At 47.7% G+C, this 20480-nt stretch overlaps 1 protein-coding gene across 4 annotated transcripts; it reads left to right on the forward strand.

Annotated features, from left to right (window-relative positions):
- Window positions 1-693: 693 nt before the first annotated feature.
- On the forward strand, window positions 694-16345 carry IRF4 (interferon regulatory factor 4). 4 transcript variants are annotated; one of them, XM_036888707.2, is made up of 9 exons: window positions 694-751; window positions 1973-2238; window positions 3390-3576; window positions 4394-4482; window positions 5177-5321; window positions 7461-7568; window positions 9918-10271; window positions 13063-13175; window positions 15119-16345. In XM_036888707.2, the coding sequence occupies exons 2-9, from the start codon at window positions 2023-2025 to the stop codon at window positions 15260-15262; spliced, it is 1356 nt and encodes a 451-aa protein (XP_036744602.1). In that variant the 5' UTR covers window positions 694-751; window positions 1973-2022; the 3' UTR covers window positions 15263-16345. The 4 variants fall into 4 exon arrangements, with proteins under 4 accessions (XP_036744602.1, XP_036744603.1, XP_057349807.1 ...); XM_036888708.2 differs by having other exon boundaries at window positions 719-751; window positions 1978-2238; XM_057493824.1 differs by lacking the exon at window positions 694-751 and having other exon boundaries at window positions 1034-2238.
- Window positions 16346-20480: the final 4135 nt, after the last annotated feature.

Raw genomic sequence — 20480 nt, forward strand, 5'->3', positions numbered from 1 at the left:
CATGCAGACAGTATGGAACCACAATTTATAGCTCAGGGCACCTGGGCCCACTCTTTCTTTCCTTCTTTCTCTCTCTCTCTCTTTTTTCTTTTAAATGAGTATGATGTTCTGCAAACACCGCGGGGGGCAGGGTTCTTGGTGACGACGACGGTGCCAAGGATGCCCCCACCCACCCAGTTCTTCGAAGTGGACAGTTCCTCAGTCTTTGGTAACGTGCTCTGCAAACGAAGTCCCCTTCGTACCGGATTCCCGCTCCTGCACGCCCCCCACTTCCCGCGCTAACCACATCGCTGTCGTTTAGGTGTTACTAGTGATCGATGAGCCTCCCGCGGGTCCTGAGGCGAAGGCAAGGTCCCCATTTCGCGCCTTGCACTACGCGGGAAACCGCCCCAAGTGAGGGTGCCCGAAGCCGCGCGCCCTGCTCGAGGGTTGCTCGTCTGCGCGGAGGGGGGCGGCGTGACCCGCCCAGGACGCCGGCCGCAGGTCGGCGGGGCGGCCCCCTGATGCACTCTCGCAGCCCGGCAGCTCTTCCCAGCCGGCAAGCGCTGCGCGCTCGCCTCCCCCAGCCCGCCGGCGCGCTGTTCCGCCCGGCCCCGCCCCTCCCAGTCCTGGCCCCGCCCCTCCCAGCCCTGGTCCCGCCCCCAGCGCGGCTTTTAAGCTCTATAAAGTTCCTCTTTCCCTCCTCGGAGTCTCAGTTTCACCACTTGAGCTTGGGACCCACCGCTGCCCTCAGCTCCGAGTCTGGGGCGAGGTAAGGCCTGGGGTCTGGCAGGAGCATGAAGGGAGGTCAGCTGGACGGGGAACCAGGAGCAAGAGCGGAGGTCCCGGGGCCCATCTTAAGGGCCGCGCGGGGAACCCCAGCCTCGGAGCCGGTGGGAAGGGAGGGAGCAGCCCCTTCGGGGAGCCCCGACTCCCACCCCATCTGCTCTGGCCCGGCCTTAGTGCAGGTTCGCTGGAGGGTCGCCCAGGTGCCTGAGCATCCCGTCTCCCGCGGACCCACCACTCTGCGAGCCAGCCCATCCCGGGCGGTGGGGGGGCCACGCGCCGGACCCGGTGGGATAACGGGGCTGACAGGGTCCCAGGAGTGGCTGTCGCGGGGCCGTCCGAGAGATTCGCAAGGGCAGCAGGCTTCCCGGAGCGAACTGCCCCTTATTCCAGAGGCTCCTCCTGCCCCTCGTTCTTAAGGGGCCCAAACTCACCGCGGCCACCGGCGCGTAGCTCCCCGGCTGGTGGCAGAGGAGGAGAAGCTCCAGATTTGGGCCGCTGGGGGCCCTGCGCTGCTCTACGTCAACCACTGCGCTCCGCGACCCTCGCCCCCCGGCACGCTCGCGCCTTAAGCTCCCTCGCCGGGCCCCGCCCGCGCTCCAGCATCTCCCGCTATTTGGCTGCCCTCCTGGGGCCCCCTTAATCCTTGTTGCCTGGCGGGGACCCAGGGGTGTTCTTGTAGCGCAGGGCTGGGGAGGAGTTACTGAGGGCGCCCGCCTGGACCGCCCCTACTGCAGGCGAGCCCGCTTGCGCGAGACCCTTGGCGCGAGAGGGCCACCAAAGGAGTGTGAACTGGGGAGTGGGCAAGAGTGGAAAGTGACAGAGAAGGGGGAAATTGGCCCGCAAAGGCTTGAGAATGGGCAGAGAGGAGCAGCAGGTACGCGCAGTGTGCAAAGGGACGCCAGCGGTGCAGGCGGCTGGATTTGGCTGTGCGCGCCCAGGAGGGAGGCTGAGGGGTGCGGAACGAGAATGCAGAGTCGGAAGATGCGCAGGGAGAATGGGCTCCGCGGAGGGCAGCCCGGGAGGCGGCAGGACCGCGCGCGCCCAGGGGACGAGCCCGTGGCAGCCGAGAGGGCGCTTGATCTCGGGAACCTTGGCCGACTCCTGCGCGTGCCTCGCTGCCTCGGAGACTCGCGGCCTCGCGGTCGTCGCTCTAGGGCTCGGGGACCGCGCCGGGGGCTGAGGGGCTGCCGTGCTCTCCCGGCAGCGCAGAGCGGGTGCAGGAGGCGCGAGAGGGTGACGGTCGGCGCGCCGGGCATGAACCTGGAGGGCGGCAGCCGAGGCGGCGAGTTCGGCATGAGCGCGGTGAGCTGCGGCAACGGGAAACTCCGCCAGTGGCTGATCGACCAGATCGACAGCGGCAAGTACCCGGGGCTGGTGTGGGAGAACGAGGACAAGAGTGTCTTCCGCATCCCCTGGAAGCACGCGGGCAAGCAGGACTACAACCGAGAAGAGGACGCCGCGCTCTTCAAGGTCAGGGCGCGCTGGGAGCCCCTGGCCGGCGTGCGGGGCCCACCCGCGCCGGCAGTTCTCAGGGGGACGCACGCGGGGGAACACCCAGCGGGGCGGCGCCGCGAGCATCGGGGGGCGATGGGGCCGGAGGCTTCAGGCTGTACGGTGATTTCACAGGCGGGAGGCCGGGCCCCGGTCCAGGGCGCGGAGCATGAGCGGTCCCAGGAGCCAGAGGGAGCGCAGCAGGGGAATGCCCGCGGGCTTCAGGCTGGGGCGCTCCTGGCTGCACTCGCGTGGGCCCCCTCTTTCCATTCGAGCCTCCTTCGGTACCTCTGGGTCCATCCTCGTCTCCTTTGACGGATGCCTGTCTCCCGTCTCTGTGAGCGCCCGTAGGGTGCACGAACGAGGCTGCTCAGGGTGTTTCCGGCGCTCTCACGGTGTCTGTCCCTGCCTCTCTGTTTCGCCCGGGGTGGGGGGTGGGGTCTCTCTCGGGACCCGGTTCTCCGGCTCACCCACCCCCGTCCCCGGTGTGCTCTGGCCCTGCCTCTCCTTGGGTCTCCTCCTCTGTGGTCCTCCCTCCCTGTCTCGCGGTTTGTCTAACTCCCTCTTTTCAAGCCTTTCTTTGGAAACTTTTCTTTCTCTCTGTTTGGGCCTTTCTCTGAGTCTTTCTGTCCCCACTTCTGTGTACGGTCATGGGTGTTTTTCCCAAGAGCAGTTTGCCAGTGAACTGTGCATTAGGGCCTAGTCGCGCCCCATGTGGGCAGAGCGGGCAAAAGGGGACTTCCTCGGGGAACTTGCTCTCAGAGTACCTCAGACGTCTGACCATCCAGATGAACCCTCTGGGTAGCAGCCCATCCCACAGCTCTGTCCCTAGTCCTTATCAAGCTCCCTTCAGACACTGAAAAGTGCCCTTTCCAGGGGTCCTCCACATCTCAACCAGCTTGTACAAATACCTAGAGAAGGTTCAAACCACCTGTCTTCAACTCAGCAACGAGAGAGTCCCAGGTGGAAAGTATTTTACCTGAAGAACATCTGGTGCCTTGTCCCACATTTTGAGAAACAATGTAAATCTGAACTACCTAAGCACCGTTCTTTCCTTTAGAATACAATTCCCAGATTCTTTTTTTTTTTTTTTTTTTAAAGACCTGAGTTTTAACTGTCTTTCCCACCAGGCTTGGGCACTATTTAAAGGAAAGTTCCGAGAAGGCATTGATAAGCCAGACCCTCCTACCTGGAAGACACGTTTGCGATGTGCTTTGAACAAGAGCAATGACTTTGAGGAACTGGTTGAGAGGAGCCAGCTAGACATCTCAGACCCCTACAAAGTCTACAGGATTGTTCCTGAGGGGGCCAAAAAAGGTGGGATTTCCTGGATTGGGGTCACAGAATATAGGCAGCCCGACACTTGTAATGCCTGAATTCCACTCCTGAGTGTCACTTTTTTATTTTGGATTTTTTATAATCTGCCTTCCTCCTGCCACATGTTCAGGCCCAGAAGGCTCACTGCCCAAGTTCTGGGTCTTAAATTGAAATTCTTGTGGTATTCGTGTAGGACAATTTCTCAGACTCCAAATCTCTCCCTGTGTGTGTATGCATATGCATGTATGTGCATCACTGTGCACATGTGTGTTTTTCAGTTAGTTCTATTAAGATAGAGGCCAAATTCCAAACCAAAAAATTCAAAAGTTACTTGAAACTTTAGTTATCTGTCAGTCTTTCATAATTAACCACTTGTAGACAGGAAGCATACATACATATTGTTACTATTTATAATAATAGCAGTGTCAGCTCTAAAGAATGTAATGTGGTCAGCTGGGTAGCTTACTGTAATTCAGATTCCCTCTTTCCAAGATTCCCACTAGTATGTCAGAGGAGCGCCCAAGAATCTATATTTTAAACCAGCCATACAGGTGAGGCTTTATGTCACAAGATGAATTCACACACAGCATTCCATTTACTTTTCCATCTGTCTTATATGTGTTGAACTTCACAGAAATCAGCTTAATGGCCTGAACAAACAATTGCCCAGGGGAACTGCTAAAAAATGCCTTATTTGTCAATATTGTGTTATGCATTCTAGGAATTAAGCCCTCTGGTATTTTTCTAAGATTTGGTGTTTAGTTCTGTCAGTTCCTTTTCTCATCCTGTGCCATTTCCCTTTTGCCCAAACACGTAGGAGCAAAGCAGCTCACCCTGGAAGACCCACAGATGACCATGAACCATCCCTACACCATGACAGCACCTTACGCCTCCCTGCCAGCCCAGGTATGATAGAGGCTGCAGAGCTTCCAGGAGCAGGGGCTGGGTCTGTGTGGGGCCGCTTGGGCTGACTAGTCCACACGGCAGGAAAAACACACAAACAAAAACAGCAGAAACTTGTTTTGGCTCTTAGTTAGACAGCCAAACCAAAGCCCTGGTCACTTTGCAGCCATACTGCTATCAGTGTTGGTTTTAAGTAGGGGAGAGGTCGGTGTGTCCACCTGTTGGTGTGGATTTTTACTACTGACCCTCAGATCTTCTGGGAGACAGACCATCTGTGGAGGTCGGAGATTTTGGATGTTGGGCTTCATCTTGGGAACTGCAGGGCCGCTGGCTCTTCAGACTTTTCTGGTGTGAATCACAGCTCTTTTTGATTCACTTCAGTGGGTAAAAGAAGGCACATTTCCCTGTAGTACTTTTGGTGCCAGTGTAACCATATGATGAAGCTTTACATGAATCATGACTTTATAATACTGTCTCCATTGTGCATTTTGATTCTTTCTGGCTAGTTTCCCCCGAGTGTGATGAGCGATTCACTCCAAAGTCTTTTCAGATGATAAAGTGATTTGGCTGCCAGCCAAACAGGAGATTCCCAGAGGAATTTGGGAGGATATAGAGAATCTGCTCCCTTTCCCAGCGCAAATCAATTGTTCTTTGCTGAGCTGGCTGCTTTTTAGCTCAGCGCCTCATGTGCCTTTAGCAGGTTCATAACTACATGATGCCACCCCATGACCGAAGTTGGCGGGACTATGTGCCTGATCAGTCACACCCCGAAATCCCGTATCAGTGTCCTGTGGCGTTTGGACCTCGCAGCCACCACTGGCAAGGCCCAACCTGTGAAAACGGTAAGGAGTGTGCTGGGTTGGCTCCTGTGGCTGCTGCTGGCCCAGCAGAGCAAACCTGGCCAAAGGGCCTGGTTTCTCCTGACTTGGTCCCTCTTGATTACTGACAATAGCACAGCTCCTTCCTTTCTCAGAGCTGCTAGGAGAGACATTTCTCTTCCTGTGGCATGGTAAGGTCCTCAGAGGAAGGACACCACATTTCCTGACATGCGGTCTACTGTGCCAGGGCCTATGCTTGAAACTGCCTTACAGGGGATTCTGTTTAAGCATCACAGAGATCATTCCAGGCAATGAGCTAAACTGCCCCATTTTTGTAGAGGCAAGCTCACAGAATGTAAGGATGTGTCCAGAGTTACCTAGTGAAAATTATGGGCTGGAATTCAGTTTCAGATCTAACCCTAAAGCCCAGCCTTGCACTTAAGACAGGGGGTGTTAGATACCAAACTGGCTGGATGTACTTTTATAATTATCTTTTTAATAGGTCAGTGTTTCTTATCATCCCTGAATAATGTAAACCTTTAATTAATCTTGGGTGAAAAGTGGTAGATTTTGACAGTCTTCTTTCCTGGATTGACCCTTAATGTTACCTGAGGGCCACATAGTCTCACTGGTCGGTTTCTGTCCACACATCTATAAAATGGGTACAGCTGTGCCCAAGCCCTCCCTCCCTAGGGACACTAGGAGATTACTGAGCTAGTATATTCCTCTTAAACAGTGGTGTGCCCATAGCAGCTGTTCTTGGGAGTAGAAGTGATAAGAAGGGAATGAATGAACACTATGTAAAGAACCATGAACAATCTGCATGGGGTGCCTAGTGCTGGTGTTGGGTCACAGAGCCTTGCTCACTCTCAATTGGATGTGGTCCCATGCCTACAGGAGGTCCCCAGACATCACGATGAGATCTCTCAGCAGAAGCTGTTAGCTAAGTGCAGAGAAAATTTCACATGGTAATACAGCAAAACACAAGCTTTTAAGACTTTTGAGTTAGTTAGTTGGTTAAATAAGAACCCTAAGATGAGGCAGCACCCAGAACCTTTTTGTGTGTTCTGGGGTCTTTGCTCCCTAACAATTTGGTCAGCTTCCCTTTTTCAGCCATGTCCAGGGCACTCTAGGGTCTTGGTATTGGAGAAGGATACCACTGTCTAAGATTTATATTGTGTGGCATGTTTACAAAAAAGTTCAATTCAGTTTTATTAGCATTTCAGGAGTGATAGGCAGCAAAGGCTCATTTGATGTATCATGGAGGGTGAGCTAACATTCAACTGGTCTCTGAAATTCATTCCTGTGTCCAGGGCATTGGGCTCTACGGAACCCACAAACTCAAAAAGGAGGCACTCCTTGACCTGTGCAAAAAGGTGGAATAGGTAGGCATATTTTGAAGCACAGGTGGCATTTAAATTATGTGCCAGCAAAATTGGATTCTGTTACATATTCTTCTCTACCCGTGTTGAATGGGACACACAGCTACTACACTGCCTGAAGACGTGGTTCAATTTTCTCCTGAACCCTGAAGTAGAAAGCTAAATAAACATGGGCTAAACAATTTTTGAGTTTTTAATTGGGCTCTTTGGCATCAGAACTCATGCAGACTTGAGCTCACAGCTCTATTGTAAACCTGCTGTGTGAAAAGGGTCAGTCACTTCACCTCTCTGAGCCTCAGTTACTCTGCTGAACAATTATGGAGGGGTGTCGGGTAAAGGGTACAAAGTTCCAGTTACGAGATGAACAAGTTCTGGGGATCTAACATTAACAGTCCTCTGTGGTACTGGAAGTTGCTTACAGAGTAGGTCTCAAACGTTCTCAGGGCAGACACACAGCTGCAGTGATGTGAGGTGATGGGTGTTGAAGGAAAAAAAGAGGGAGGGAGGGAGGGAGGGAGGGAAGGAAGGAAGGAAGGAGGGAAGGAAGGAAATTCCAGAGGGAGAGTTCCGAGTTTCCTTCCAAAGCTGTGAAAAAGCTCCTTCTTCCTTCAAGCTTCGCGTTTCCAATTGCACCTCAGCTTGTCTTTGCCCCTTGAGAATGCCCATAGCCCTTCCTGCTCTGGTGCACCCCTGGGGCTGAGCGGCCTCTGCTGGGGAGACAGCCTCTGGATGCATCAGACACTCTGTTTAGACAGCATCTGACTTTTATTTGCAAACACAGGTTGCCAGGTGACAGGAACCTTTTATGCTTGTGCCCCGCCTGAGTCCCAGGCCCCCGGGATCCCCATAGAGCCAAGCATAAGGTCTGCTGAAGCCCTGGCGCTCTCAGGTGAGTGCCCCACCCTCCCCTTTGGGTGGACTTGAGGGGGCGGTGGGTGTGCATAGCCCCCAGGCACTAGCTTCCTGCAGCTGGGAACTGGAGCAGGTGTGGACACACTGACTCCAAACCACAAGCATGAGGAGCACAATTAGGGAAGTTAGCCCTGAGAAGCCAGCCTCGGATTCTGATGCCTTTCCCATCACTGTCTGAACTAAGCCATTTTAAGTTCTCTGTTGGCATCTATCTGAATTTCCAGAAATATGCAGACAACTCCACTTTTATTTACCAAGGGCCACTCTTCAGCCAACATTCTCACAAAGGAGTCTGATTTTGCAGAAGCAAACACCTGGGCTTCTCATTTGAAAAGCTGGTCACTCTCCCGGGGTTAGCCACACACAGGCCCTTCTCGTTGGTGTCCTGGGCCCCTAGGGCTGCCCCCTTCCCTTCATCGTGTTAGTATGCCTGGAAGTGACAGATGTTGTGGTCTTCCTCCGAACTTTGATACATCTTGCAAACATAAGGATTAGGTTTGATTTCATTTCTTAAAAAAAAAAGAACCCTGCCCCCCAGGAGATCTTGTTTTAAGGAAGGCACTTCAAGGTTTACTAAGTGCATGTGGTGTATGTATATATATATATATTTTAGATAATGTTTTGGATTGTTTTAAAATGGGATTTGTATGTATAGTAAAAATGAATAGCTTAAGATTGAGAATTCTCACCTTGCCCACTGACCTCTTTAAAAAGCAGTGATAGAAAATATAAATGAAATTCTCAGGATTTCAGGGAACCAGAGATGGGGGCACCTTTCTCTCTCCCAGGGGAGCTGGAGTTCTACTGTTTCATTTTCCTAGTCGCAAAGTCCTAAATGAAAGTTGCTGCCTTTCTTAAGAGGCCCTGAGTGATGGAGGGGAGGTGATGTTTCTGAGCAGAAAGGCTTGTTTGTGTTTGTTCTTAGAAATTTTCAAACCCTTTTCTTGAGCACCTCAGACTTGTGTGGGTGCCTGAAGAGTAGGAAATAAACATCTATTTATATCACTGCGACCTCGTGATTTCTGATGACATTAAATGAAATGAAACCTGCCCTGAGAGTCACCACGAATGGCCAACAGCCACCCTGGCAGGGCACACCATCTGAGTGTGCACTCAGCCAGTGCTCGTGGGGCAGAAATGGAGACAGTGATGTGCGTTAAGTCTGAAAACCTACCACTGAGGAATAGGAGGGTTTTGTGGGTTTCTGTTTTTGGTGTACATAAACAGATTAATTATCAACCTTGAGCACATTTACTGGAGAACTGTGATTCCCACTCATCTGTAAATCCCATGCATTACGGACGGGAGCTGTGCCCATCCGTGAGGCCCACATGCATCTCAGTGAAGGGGCCCTTTGCACACCTAGCTTGCTCCGTCAACCTATGGGTCATATTTTAAAAGAAGACTTTGAAATCAGCATAACTTCATAAATCTATTCATGTTGCTTAATGTTTTAGAAAGCAGAGTTTTAGAGTTATTTTCAAAGTTAAACACACAGCTTAGTGGAATTTCAGCAGACTTTACTCTTAGGATGGTTTTCTTATTGATTCCTTTCTTTCCACATGAAGTAATTTTATTATACAAGTGGTACATATTCAGTATGTACTAATTAAAAAACCGGAAAAGCAACAATGGAAAATAAAAATACCACATTCCCACCACCCAGAGATAACCACTGTTATGATACTTATCCTTCCTGAAACTTCAGTGTGTGCATATATATATATATATGTAATTTTTTTACCTAAATGACATCATATTGATATTTTTAGGGTAGTTTCTGACATGTGGACATATTTGCTCTTTTACCTGAAGTACCACCATACTCTTATTGCTAGCAGAAATTATACTTAGGGCATACTTCCTCTAAAATCAAAACTGATTGCATGCCTAATGATAAATTTAATTCAGTGGTATGACTTAAAATTTTAGACAAATATTTTCATCATAAAAAAATAACACATTGTTTCATCAGTGGTGCTCTCAAATACAAGTCAGACGTATTTTGTAGAAAATTAATTAAAAGTCTGCTTACCCCCTCCAAAAAAAAAAAATCCACAGTCACATAAATTTGGAAAATGCTGAGTTAGACAACATTAAATCTGTTTCTGTGGGACTGCAATACCGTCCTCACGGTCTGGGAGTCTCCAGGAGGGCGAGAAGGGCGCACAGCGTGTCCTTACTTCCTTGACCCTAGAACTTCCTAGTTCTTATGGAGCATCTTGTGTCCCACCAATTGTGCTTGTTCTGAGTAGCATGGCATCCTGGTGGGTGTCCAGCCCTCCCTGGATGCTTTGCGCTGACCCTGCCGTCTCTGTGTTTGCAGACTGCCGGCTCCACATCTGTCTGTACTACCGAGAGATCCTGGTGAAAGAGCTGACCACGTCCAGCCCTGAAGGCTGCCGTATCTCTCACGGCCACACCTACGATGCCAGTAACCTGGACCAGGTCCTCTTCCCCTACCCGGAGGACAACGGCCAGAGGAAGAACATTGAAAAGCTGCTGAGCCACCTGGAAAGGGGTGTGGTCCTCTGGATGGCCCCTGATGGGCTTTATGCCAAAAGACTGTGCCAGAGCAGGATCTACTGGGACGGGCCTCTAGCGCTGTGCAGCGACCGACCCAACAAGCTGGAAAGGGACCAGACCTGCAAGCTCTTCGACACGCAGCAGTTCTTGTCCGGTAACTCACCTGGGCAGCTGTGGGGAGGGGGCGCCGGCACCTGTGGACTGCTGCAGAGGCCCAGCAGTGGGCCCCTCTGCTGCTCACCACGTGCCTCTGCCTCCTCTCCGCTTGCCCTACCCTCCGTGGGGCTGTGAGGAGGAGGAAGCTGCCTTGGGGCAGTGCTTTAGGCTGCTGTCTTGAAATGCTGGCACTCAACCAATGGTCACCCTGCTAACAATGCCCACACGCTGTTGTAGTGTGGTCTTGGCAAGCATACCTGTTGACATTTCAGCTCTTTTAAGGTTCCTAGGAAAACTGTAGACATCAGAAGTATATTGTTGACATTCCTGGGTAGGAGATGGGTCCTTTTGCAGGTGCCCTGGCTGCATTCAGCAGGTGTAGTATGTTGAACTGATTCTGCAAAGAGGAAATTATGAGACAGCTTTCAGTTATCTCCATGATATGCATGTTTCAAATCATGTTTTCTAGACCCGTAAACTTTGTTTTCCTAGTTTTGATTTCATGACAATTAAGTTAGCCCTGGGCTGGCTTCTGTGAGCTCATGGGCCGTGTTGCTGAAGTCCACCCAGGGTGTTCATCCAGGTCTACCTGTCCTGACAGTGGCTCTTTGGAGGGGGAACTGTTCATCTGCCAGCCAACTACCCATTCTTCTTCTGCTTCACCCGTAACCTACTCTTTTATCAGTGCCCCTTCAGAGACACCCTGTGTCTGCATTTTCACATGCCTCTCTTGCCCCAAATGTGCTTCTTGATTCAATTTATTTAAAATAAAAACATGAAGCCTCTACGTGCTCTGGACCATTGACCCTTGCTCAGCCTTTTGGGTTTTAAGTTGCCCAAATTTCCTTAGGCTCATCCAAACTCTTCTGGTGCCCTCAAACAAATATGTGGTAAGATGACTAATGCCCCCACAGAGGCATGGCAAGAGAAAAGGGGAGCCAATCTCTAGTGCCAGACACAGCACCACAGTGAGAAGTGCATGTGGATCTGAACTCTCTTCCCTCCCTCTGAGTCCATGCCACTTGAAGCCCATTCATCCTGGGATCTAGCATGGTGATCACAGTGGGGCCAGAGGAAGATCCAATAGCTGCCAAGGGGCACCCCTGTCTGTACCTCATGTCTACAGTGGGGTCTGAAAGAGCCCGTGGGGTTGCCTATCTGTAGAGATTGTGGATCTTGGTCTCTTTGGATTCAGAAGATGCCACAGGACTAAGGCTTTAATTAAGGCATCCAAGGGAAATGGCACTTGCTCTTTGAGCTTCTCTCACTCATGTTTCAAGAAAGTTAGTATTCTCATGCTTTCAGAGGGCTGTAACATATACATTGAGACATAACATTCACTGAGAGGTGGATACAGTCAAGAAGCAGGGTGCGCCCGCTGTGAGCATCCTCAGGCTATGAATTCACTTGCCTAGAATTTAACATTTATCTGTGAGCAAGAGCTGTTTTGTTTTGTTTTTCCTTCCCCTGAACCAATAACTGTGCTTTTTGTTCAGTGCAACCTCTTATCTTGAAGTGTTCACTGAGGTTCTAGGAGGAACCTGCACACTTAAAATCTGCAGCTGTGTAGTGGTCTGTGTTCTGCATAATCAAGGATCTCCACAGAATGTTCTCCTAGTATCAAGCATTTGAGGCATGACCTTTTCAGAGAATTGTGCCGACTTGTTGTTCTGATCAGATTATTAGGGGTAGTCTCAGACCTCAGTGGTGTCAACGTCTTTTATACTATCTGACTAAGTCAGTTATGTTTGATTTAAATTCTAGAAGAAAAAAAAAAGCAGGAAGTCTAGTGAGTTAGCTAGAAATTTTTCTTCAGTTGAAGAGAACAGTAGAAATCTTTGATATCTACCCATTCAGGATTTGCAAACTACTAGGGACAGTCCCCAAAGGCAAAGCCCGAGGGTGCATATCTGATAAAGATGCATCTGCACGCTGTTCTGCAGAACTTACAGCAGCTATGTGTAAGCACGTTCCTTCTGCGGACATGACGGTTGACTCTAGCGGAAAGAATAGGAGCAGTTAGAGGCCTAAGAGTCATGGAGAATACAAGCACAGGACGTGGGTCAATGCTGGGGTTCGATAGGTCTCCTTCCAACAGTGCTTGGGTCTGTTGTGCACCGTTAGGGTGCGAGTGGTGCCTTCAGGGTTTACACGTCCACAGCCGGGACCCCTGGTGCTTCATCACCACCCTTCTCCAGGGTGGCAAGTCAGCTCAGAGACACAGTTTGGGCCTAGTGCCAAGTGCCCAATAACTGGCTCAGGCTCCAAGATAACATAAATGTTTTCTGTGCTTCAGGGGTCATGTAGAGGTCTTGGGCAGCACAGATGCTGGTTCTTATGCTCAGCAGTTCTGAGATGATGTTTTTAAGAAATCCTGGGACAAATCAGAAAATTCTGATTTTTTAAAATGAAGATTTCTCTTTCATATAGATTATTCTTTTGCCTCAAAGTGGCTACATTTCTTTTTCTTCCTTTTTCACACCTTTCTGTTACCTTTTGCATCCTCATGGGTCCAGTGCCGCAAAGCAAGGCTCTTAATCAGTAGGACGTATTCCCCTTGAAGCACCCAGTGGAACCTGGAGCTGCCCAAGGAAAACACTCACGTGCACGTGCCTGTGCGATTTTGTATCTGGGCTCTGAAAGTTAAGAACCCCACGTAGAGAAATAAAGACTCTGCATTCCTGTTTTAGTCTTTGAATCAGCAGTGAGCTCTTGCTTCCTGCTTGAACCTGGAGCATTCAGTGATGAGAGTTTCTGAGTGTGGCTTTTTTCTTATGGGGTTTCTCCAGAGCTGCAAGCATTTGCTCACCATGGCCGTCCCCTGCCAAGATTCCAGGTGACTCTGTGCTTCGGGGAGGAGTTTCCAGATCCTCAGAGGCAAAGGAAGCTCATCACTGCCCATGTGAGTATTTAGCCACGTCCTTTCACATGATTGAGTTTCCCTGCTGTGTGTCAGGGGGTAAGGTCTCAGTCTGCTTGAAGTCTCAAATGAAAAGTAAATGTCAAGCATCTGGGAAAATAGTGAGGGAGGAAGCACGGCCCACTGAGCAGTGCAGAGGGTGCAGCCCAGCCCCACACGCTGTGCTCAGCCCCGGAGACCTGCTCACAAACAGAGGCTCCCTCCAGCCGGGGGCTTCGTTTCTCCCATCTTTTTCATTTTTCAAGGAAGTTGTCATATCCCCATTTTACAGGGATGGAAAAGGATTGATGCAAAAAGCTGCCCTTTAAAATTCTCCACGTTTAATATTGCTTTTAAAATGTTTCTAGTTGATCTTCACTTGATGGAGAAGCTTTTCCCAAATTTCTCATATATTTTGTAGGTCCTGCCCCAGTGTTTCCCAAACCCTCTTTTATTTCTGGATTTCTAGAAATTTTTTAATTATTAGAAATCAAGGTCCATGTGTATTTGGAGGAGGCTAAATCTTTCAAGGAATTTATGTAGATAGACCATCATGATGCTCCCTAGCACAGTTTAAGGTAGATGCAACTGTGGCAAGTAAACACCATTTTCACTAAAAATAAAGGAAAGAAAAGTTTATATAGATAATTCACATGAATCTTCCACAGAAAACAGAATTTAGAATATCTAAAACTTTTGAATTTGAACACTTCATCACTACATACCTTTGAGAGTTAAGGGGCACGGATAATGAACAACAGCAGGTAAAAACCTTTACCCTGATATCAAAATTCAGGTCAGATTTCAGTTCTGATAATGTTCCTTATTAAACAAAACACTGTCTAATCTTGAACACACAACCCTCCCTTCTTGGTTGTAAAATCCAAAACCATCCAACCAACAAACAAAAATATAGTCCCATAGACTTCTGAGCTTTGTCGTGATTGATTTAACTTGGATATAACAATATCTTACTAACAACTGGATGTTAAATGACTAAATGAATTTGGCATTGATAAATAGCACTTCAGAACCTGATGATAAACTCCTACATCAGTCTGATTTTAAGGGATGTTTTTGAAGGTACTAGTTTTCCTCTAAGTTAGACAAGGATGTGTTCCCAGGCAAGGACCCCTGAAATGGCACTGTGTGCAGCAGAAAAGCAAAAATGGACATGTGTGCACCCAGGAGATCTTATCCCTTTTTATTATGGATTTAACTTATTTCAGGTACTTCAACTGAGTTGTGCTGAAGTGTGTTATAAAGTAACAAAGGATCAGTTTTATAGCACAATTGATTGGGTGAAAGCGTTTGGTTTTCTTAGGTGCTGTAAATTCAAGAAAAGCTGAAAGTTGAGTATTTTTTTGTGAATGTAATCCACACAAATAACTGGATGAATTTGAAGTCAATTAATTAGTCTTTCCCTACAGCTGAAGTTTTTGTTGGTGTTTGATTTGTCTTCTTCCTTTTTATCTTATTTTTCATTTAGAAATGTACACATTATGTAGGTCACACAGAAATAAAAAATTGTTCAGGATGAGCCCCCTCATCCCTGCCAAACTTCAGTCGTAGAAAAATTAATTCTTTTGCCTAAATCGCCCTGAATATTACCTCATACTTACTCTTAATTTGGTCATTTCACCTGATAGGCTTTAGTCTTAGTTTAAATGTAAATATCAATCTCCAATTGATTTAAAAGTATCATCTTTCACTTTCATTAAAACCCAGAATTAAGTGGGTTCTGTTTAAAGCTTGGTGTGAGAACTAACAGAAAGTTAGCTCTTCAGAAGGCCCCAAATCTGAAATGTTTTGATGTGTCAGAGCACCTAGCTTGGACTTGACTTCATTGTACCCTTAACACTGAGAGCTATTATTTAATGATGAGCAAACTGCAGGATGTTCAGAAGCATATCTCAGTAACGTCTTTTTTAAATCTCTTATTAAAGGTCGAACCTCTACTAGCCAGACAACTGTATTATTTTGCTCAACAAAACAGTGGACATTTCCTGAGGGGCTATGACTTACCTGAACACGTCAGCAGCCCTGAGGATTATCACAGATCCATCCGCCACTCCTCCATTCAGGAATGAAGAACAGCCAGACCAGGGACTTGGTGTCACTGTAAACTTCTGGTCTGGCAAGAACACCTCATTGAACCCCCTCTTTTATGATTGAAGAACTTGGAATTTGGGGCATCAGTTCAACATAGGAGGAGAAACTCAGCAAGAATATGTATAGAAACTCAGCTCTGTCTCACTGAGAGATGAGCTTCCACGAGGAAGGATGGTTCCCAGGCCTCTCCGTGGATGGCCACCATCAGTGACAGCTGTGAAAACTGACCAACACGCGTGTTTACATTTCCCTAAATGCTCTGTCTGATTGATGTGGATCTTTCTTGCTTGAAGACTGAGAAAATGTTTCAGTATTGACCACTAAGTGAGGAAAGCACTCAAGTGTTGTATTATTTCTCAGGGAAGTAAAACCTAAGTCTGAGGCTACTCTGCCCACAACAGCAACGTGCTAGTGCAAGTAGGGGATGTTGCTCTTGTAGAAAATGCTTGCTGAAGGCAGGAAACAGGCTGACAGAGGGGGAGCCTCAGCACCTCCGACTGTGGCCACCAGCCTGGGCTCCCCTGGTGGGCTCCCCTGCCCTGCTCCCCGCTGCCCATTTGCTCTCTCCCCTTAGGTGCCCCTGGAGCCAGCTGGTAGACTCTGTTGCTATTTTCTGGAGCCAAAAAGCATTAGGGCCGCCCTTGAGTAGTACAGTCTTGTCTGTTCTACAATCTAGCAATGGCTGGTTGAGATATTTTTGTCTCTCATTCTATAGAAATTACTGCTGAAACTTTTTTCTTAAAGAAGGAAAATGAGACCAGCAATCCAAGTACTCAAGATGGTTTTTCGAAACTTGGTGACATTTCCCCTCTTACCCTGTTTTGTTTTGTTTGGCTACCAGTTAGTTATCCATGACAACACTACAGAGGGGGAGCCAGCGCCTCACGAATGGATGAACTCTGTTAGGAAAAAGGACGACAGGATTTCACTGGTTGCATAACTGCAGACTAAGTGGGCTGTTTTTGCTTATTTTGTATATTATATGCTTCCTCATGCCAACAATGGTTTAACTGGGCCTTAAAATACTGGGCTTCTTCCAAATACATCTTTTTATAGAATCACTAAGATCTCCACTTTTGTAAGTAAACTTGACTTACTTGTTGTTTGTCCTGGAAAAGTACAGATGTTTAGACTGTGATGTGGGCATCTGATATCTTTGTCATACTACAGAATAATTGCTATTACTTTCAGGGTCAACAAAAGACTTGATAGTTCTCAAAAATGTGCCACTCATATTCTAATCTTTATTTTTTAATTCATTCAGCAAACTATCCCTTGCATTAGACAGGTTATAGCTTTTATCCAGTTTTGCAAGAAATGAAATATGGAAATATCATTTCCTTCTTTTTAAATTTTTAAAGGGAATTTTTAAATGACAAAATAATGCATATTAACTACAGAAAATGTAAACAGTATAGAAAGGCAAAAAATAAAGTGCATTCTCATTCTGTCCCCAGACCAAATCCTCTGCCCTACAAGTGTCTACAAGAAGAGTTTGACTTACCCTTCCAACACATTTCACTTGTCTATGAATAGATATAAATCTTAAAAAAAGACTCATGGGATCATCTTGCACCCACTTTTATGCAGAGTTCTTTTAGCTCCAAAATACAGATTTATCTCACTCTTCTTAGAGGCCTTGTAGTCAGTACATTCAGGTATTTCATAAGCCACTCAGACTGAATACATTTAGACAACAAATTGTATTTTGTGAACTGCAGTAATTTATACATCTTATAGATGTGAAGTATTTTGGGGTATATTATCCTAAGGGGAAAATTAAGACAAAATTAGGAACTTCTGTGACACAGGCCCTGTGTGTAGTCCTCTGGAGATTATTTAACCCCACCTAGCACTTCAGAGAGGCTATGTGTGTCTGAGGGGTGTTTGTCTTCTTAATTCTCCAAGTAGATGCTTGATTTCAACTGCTGTTGTAAACTTGTTTCTTTCTTTCTTTCTTTTTTAAATATTAAGCTGCTTTAACATTGGAGTTACATTTTCTGGAAAATGCTGTTGGCTTGGGCCACTCACCCTTTCTTACGTTTGCACACATCTCTATTGACTTCTTTTAATTTTGAGGGATCTAGGTGTGTGCCAGTGAGTAAACCTAATTATAAAATAATCAGGGTGAAGAATCCTCACAGCTGTTTTGGGACTTTGAAATGGCATGGCTGCCTCATTCCTTGATTTGATGAAGTGGGATTAGCAGACTAGAATCTAGTTCTCAATGGAAGGTTCTGTAAAAGGGTTCAGGCACTTGTGCTGAAGAGATTTGGATCAAGGGGGAAAAAACGTAGGTCTCACACATGGCTGTTCTTGGCTTATCTCTTGTTCTTGCAATTTAGTAAAACTGTGGACAGGAGTTGGTGTCTTCTGAAACCCTATAGAGATTAAGGGTGACCAACTCATATAAACCAAAACATTGGAACCCCCTCATCATGGGACAATGAGGGGCAAAATAGGACAATTCTGGGCAAAAGTGGGACAATTTGTCACCCTCTAGAGAGTCCAGCAAGAACTAGGAAAAGCCAGCCCCACTGGGAGAGAAAACTTAAGATCCCACAGTGCAGTGAGCAGTGTGCCCATCACCAAAGCCCAGGAATGCCAGGCTTGTGTGTAGAAGGCACAGTTGGGCTGAGGTGTAAGCAGGGGTTTCTGTCCCTGTCACTGCATGGACAGTGTCAGGTCTTGGTGGGGGTTGGACTTGGCTTCTGTTTGAGAGGTTGAGCAATGGGGGGGCCCGTGTTCCCAAAGAAGCCTTGCTCCTGCACTGGGGCCCTAGTGAAGGGCGCTCTTTTGGGGTTTTTTTGGCATCAGTTATTTTTTAGTAAAAATCTAAGCACAGTTCCAACCTCCTTCGTCCTCTTTGAGGACAGTCCTCCCCTTTCTCACAGGGAAATGCTTTCTGGAAAGTGGTAAGTGTTCTTCATGTCCATAATCATGTTGTGTTGCTCCCTAAACAGTTTGCAGCCAACTGGCATCTATTTAGAGGTGCAGTATGTGGCCCTGCCATATGCATCCTTGCGCAATCTCTTCATCTCTGGTTAACTGGAATTGATTAGTTTGTCACATGAACGCAGTGAAGACCCTTTTTCCTAGGATTCATTTTCACTGCTTTTAGGAAAGCACGTAAGTGCAGTGTAGCTGAAGTGGAGGAGACAGGAGAGGAGGAAAAGGGAAGCCAGGCCAACAGGCCAGCCCTCCCTGACACAGACTCCCGGGTGTGTGCCAGCCTCTTTGAAATGCAAGGGCCCCTCATTCCCCAGCACCTGCTTTGTTTGCGGAATGGGCCAGGCAGCTCCCGTGACTTAATGCAGTGCTGCGCAGGTTCTGTCCTGCCGCTGTGCCTTCCAGGCAAGGGTATCTCCCAAACCAGTAGAATATTCCGAGGACAATGGTTGTACGTAATGGTGTCATGGATTTTGGTGTAAATTGCTGTTCAAAGGAGACTTTGATATTGGTAATAAAATGGTGTTCTAGGCAGTGATAAATAAAGACTTTTTTTTAAAAAGTGGTCTGTGTGTGTGTTATTAAACACTCATCTTGATAGCTTTTTAAATACTTCCTCCTTCTGCTGCATTCTTATAGCAGAGCTGCTTCGGCAGCCTACTTCCTTCCTGGTCTAGTTTGCGTCCCTGAAATCAGATATCAAAGTGTTCAGCTTGCTTAAAGAAAACTGCAGGCTTTTCGCAGCATGGGGCAGCTGCCCTAGACTGCAGAGACATGTGGCAGGGTCGGCTGAGCAGTCCGCACCCTAGTCCCCTTCACTGTGTTTTAAAAGGCCGGGCAGACGCAAGGAATTGTTAAGGTTTCCTTTTGTATTCATGGCCCCTTTGGTTTTGTTGGGGCTGTTACAGGGGAGGGGCTGTAGGTTAACCAGCATCCTGAATGTGAGCGGTAGCATAAAACTGCATGGGGAGAGGAGCCCAGGCCGAGGCTGCCTCCGGGGCCCTTGGTGTCCCTCTGCAGCCAGACCAAGGCCCTCTCTCAGCCTGCGCACCCCTCTGTGTCCTGTGTGACCAGCCCCTCCCGCTTGGCCCATCACTTACCAGCCCAGCGGGAACACTAGAAGGACAGACCTGCAGTGGTGTTGACACACTGGTAGCCAGAGATTTTTGCATGCAGCTGTCGGAAATGCTTGTCATTTCCATCTAAGGGCCCCAGAATATAAGATTAGAATACTTTGGAATCTGCTAAGTGGCAGCTAAATAGAAATAATGGGAAAATAAACGATCATGCTGCTCTTGGGGGCTTGATGCCCTCGGTGAGCATGGATGGCCTCGAGTCAGCATACGTAAGCAAGGTTGTCAAATAACGCTTTATCTCTTTATATCTAAAGGAGAGTCCCAAAGAGATTTGAACTCTTGAACTTGTTCTTAAGGAATTTTACACCCCCTCAGGTACCAATGTTTATAACCTTTCTTTAAACACAGTCTGGGTGCAATTGCATTGGATTCAGTTTCCTTGAAACAAATATTACCTTGACAAATGACAAAAACTGTTACATCGAGTGCATTGGCAATGCTTACCCATGCTGGAAAAATGGCATCAGGTTCCACACGATCTCTCTGGAAAGAAACTCCAGGGGTCACAATTTCTCTCTTTTTTTTTTCTAGGACAGGCTATCCCTAAATTAACCCAGACAGAGAGATACCATCTGAATTAGTGGAGAGTTATCAATTATAGGGTGTTACAGGCCCCTGGAAAACCGGGAGCTCCTCTTCAGTGACTGGTTGGAGTAAACCTCAAGGGCCTACAATGTTACCCTACATGCTAGGCCGACATGGTAGCAGATGGCTGACCTTGGACACTTCCCTGCAGCAGGCAGGGGCCTTGGTGTGTGTGTCAGCAGGGTGGCCTCTGCCATCATTATTTAGAATGACCGTCTGGCACAATCTATTGTAAAGTCCATTTATCCCAGCCCTTCAGTGATTGGTCAAAAGTTTGGAATCTGTGGAGTTCAAATTATGGACATTTGCTTATCCTTGAACGCTCTTGGTTCCCTTTGGGTAAATTTTAATTCTCAGTTTTCCCCTTTTCCCACAGGTGTGAGCAGGATGGTGGCTTCAAAGATAATTATCCCAGAAATCCTAACAGCCTTTACTCTACCTTCCCCTCTCAAGGTCAGTTTCCATGACCATATTTATCTGGAGGAAAAGCAGGAAACGCACCAGACCTCTTCTCCTATCTCTTGCT

The sequence above is a fragment of the Manis pentadactyla genome, chromosome 16, assembly GCF_030020395.1.
Source record: "Manis pentadactyla isolate mManPen7 chromosome 16, mManPen7.hap1, whole genome shotgun sequence".
Taxonomy (NCBI): domain Eukaryota; kingdom Metazoa; phylum Chordata; class Mammalia; order Pholidota; family Manidae; genus Manis; species Manis pentadactyla.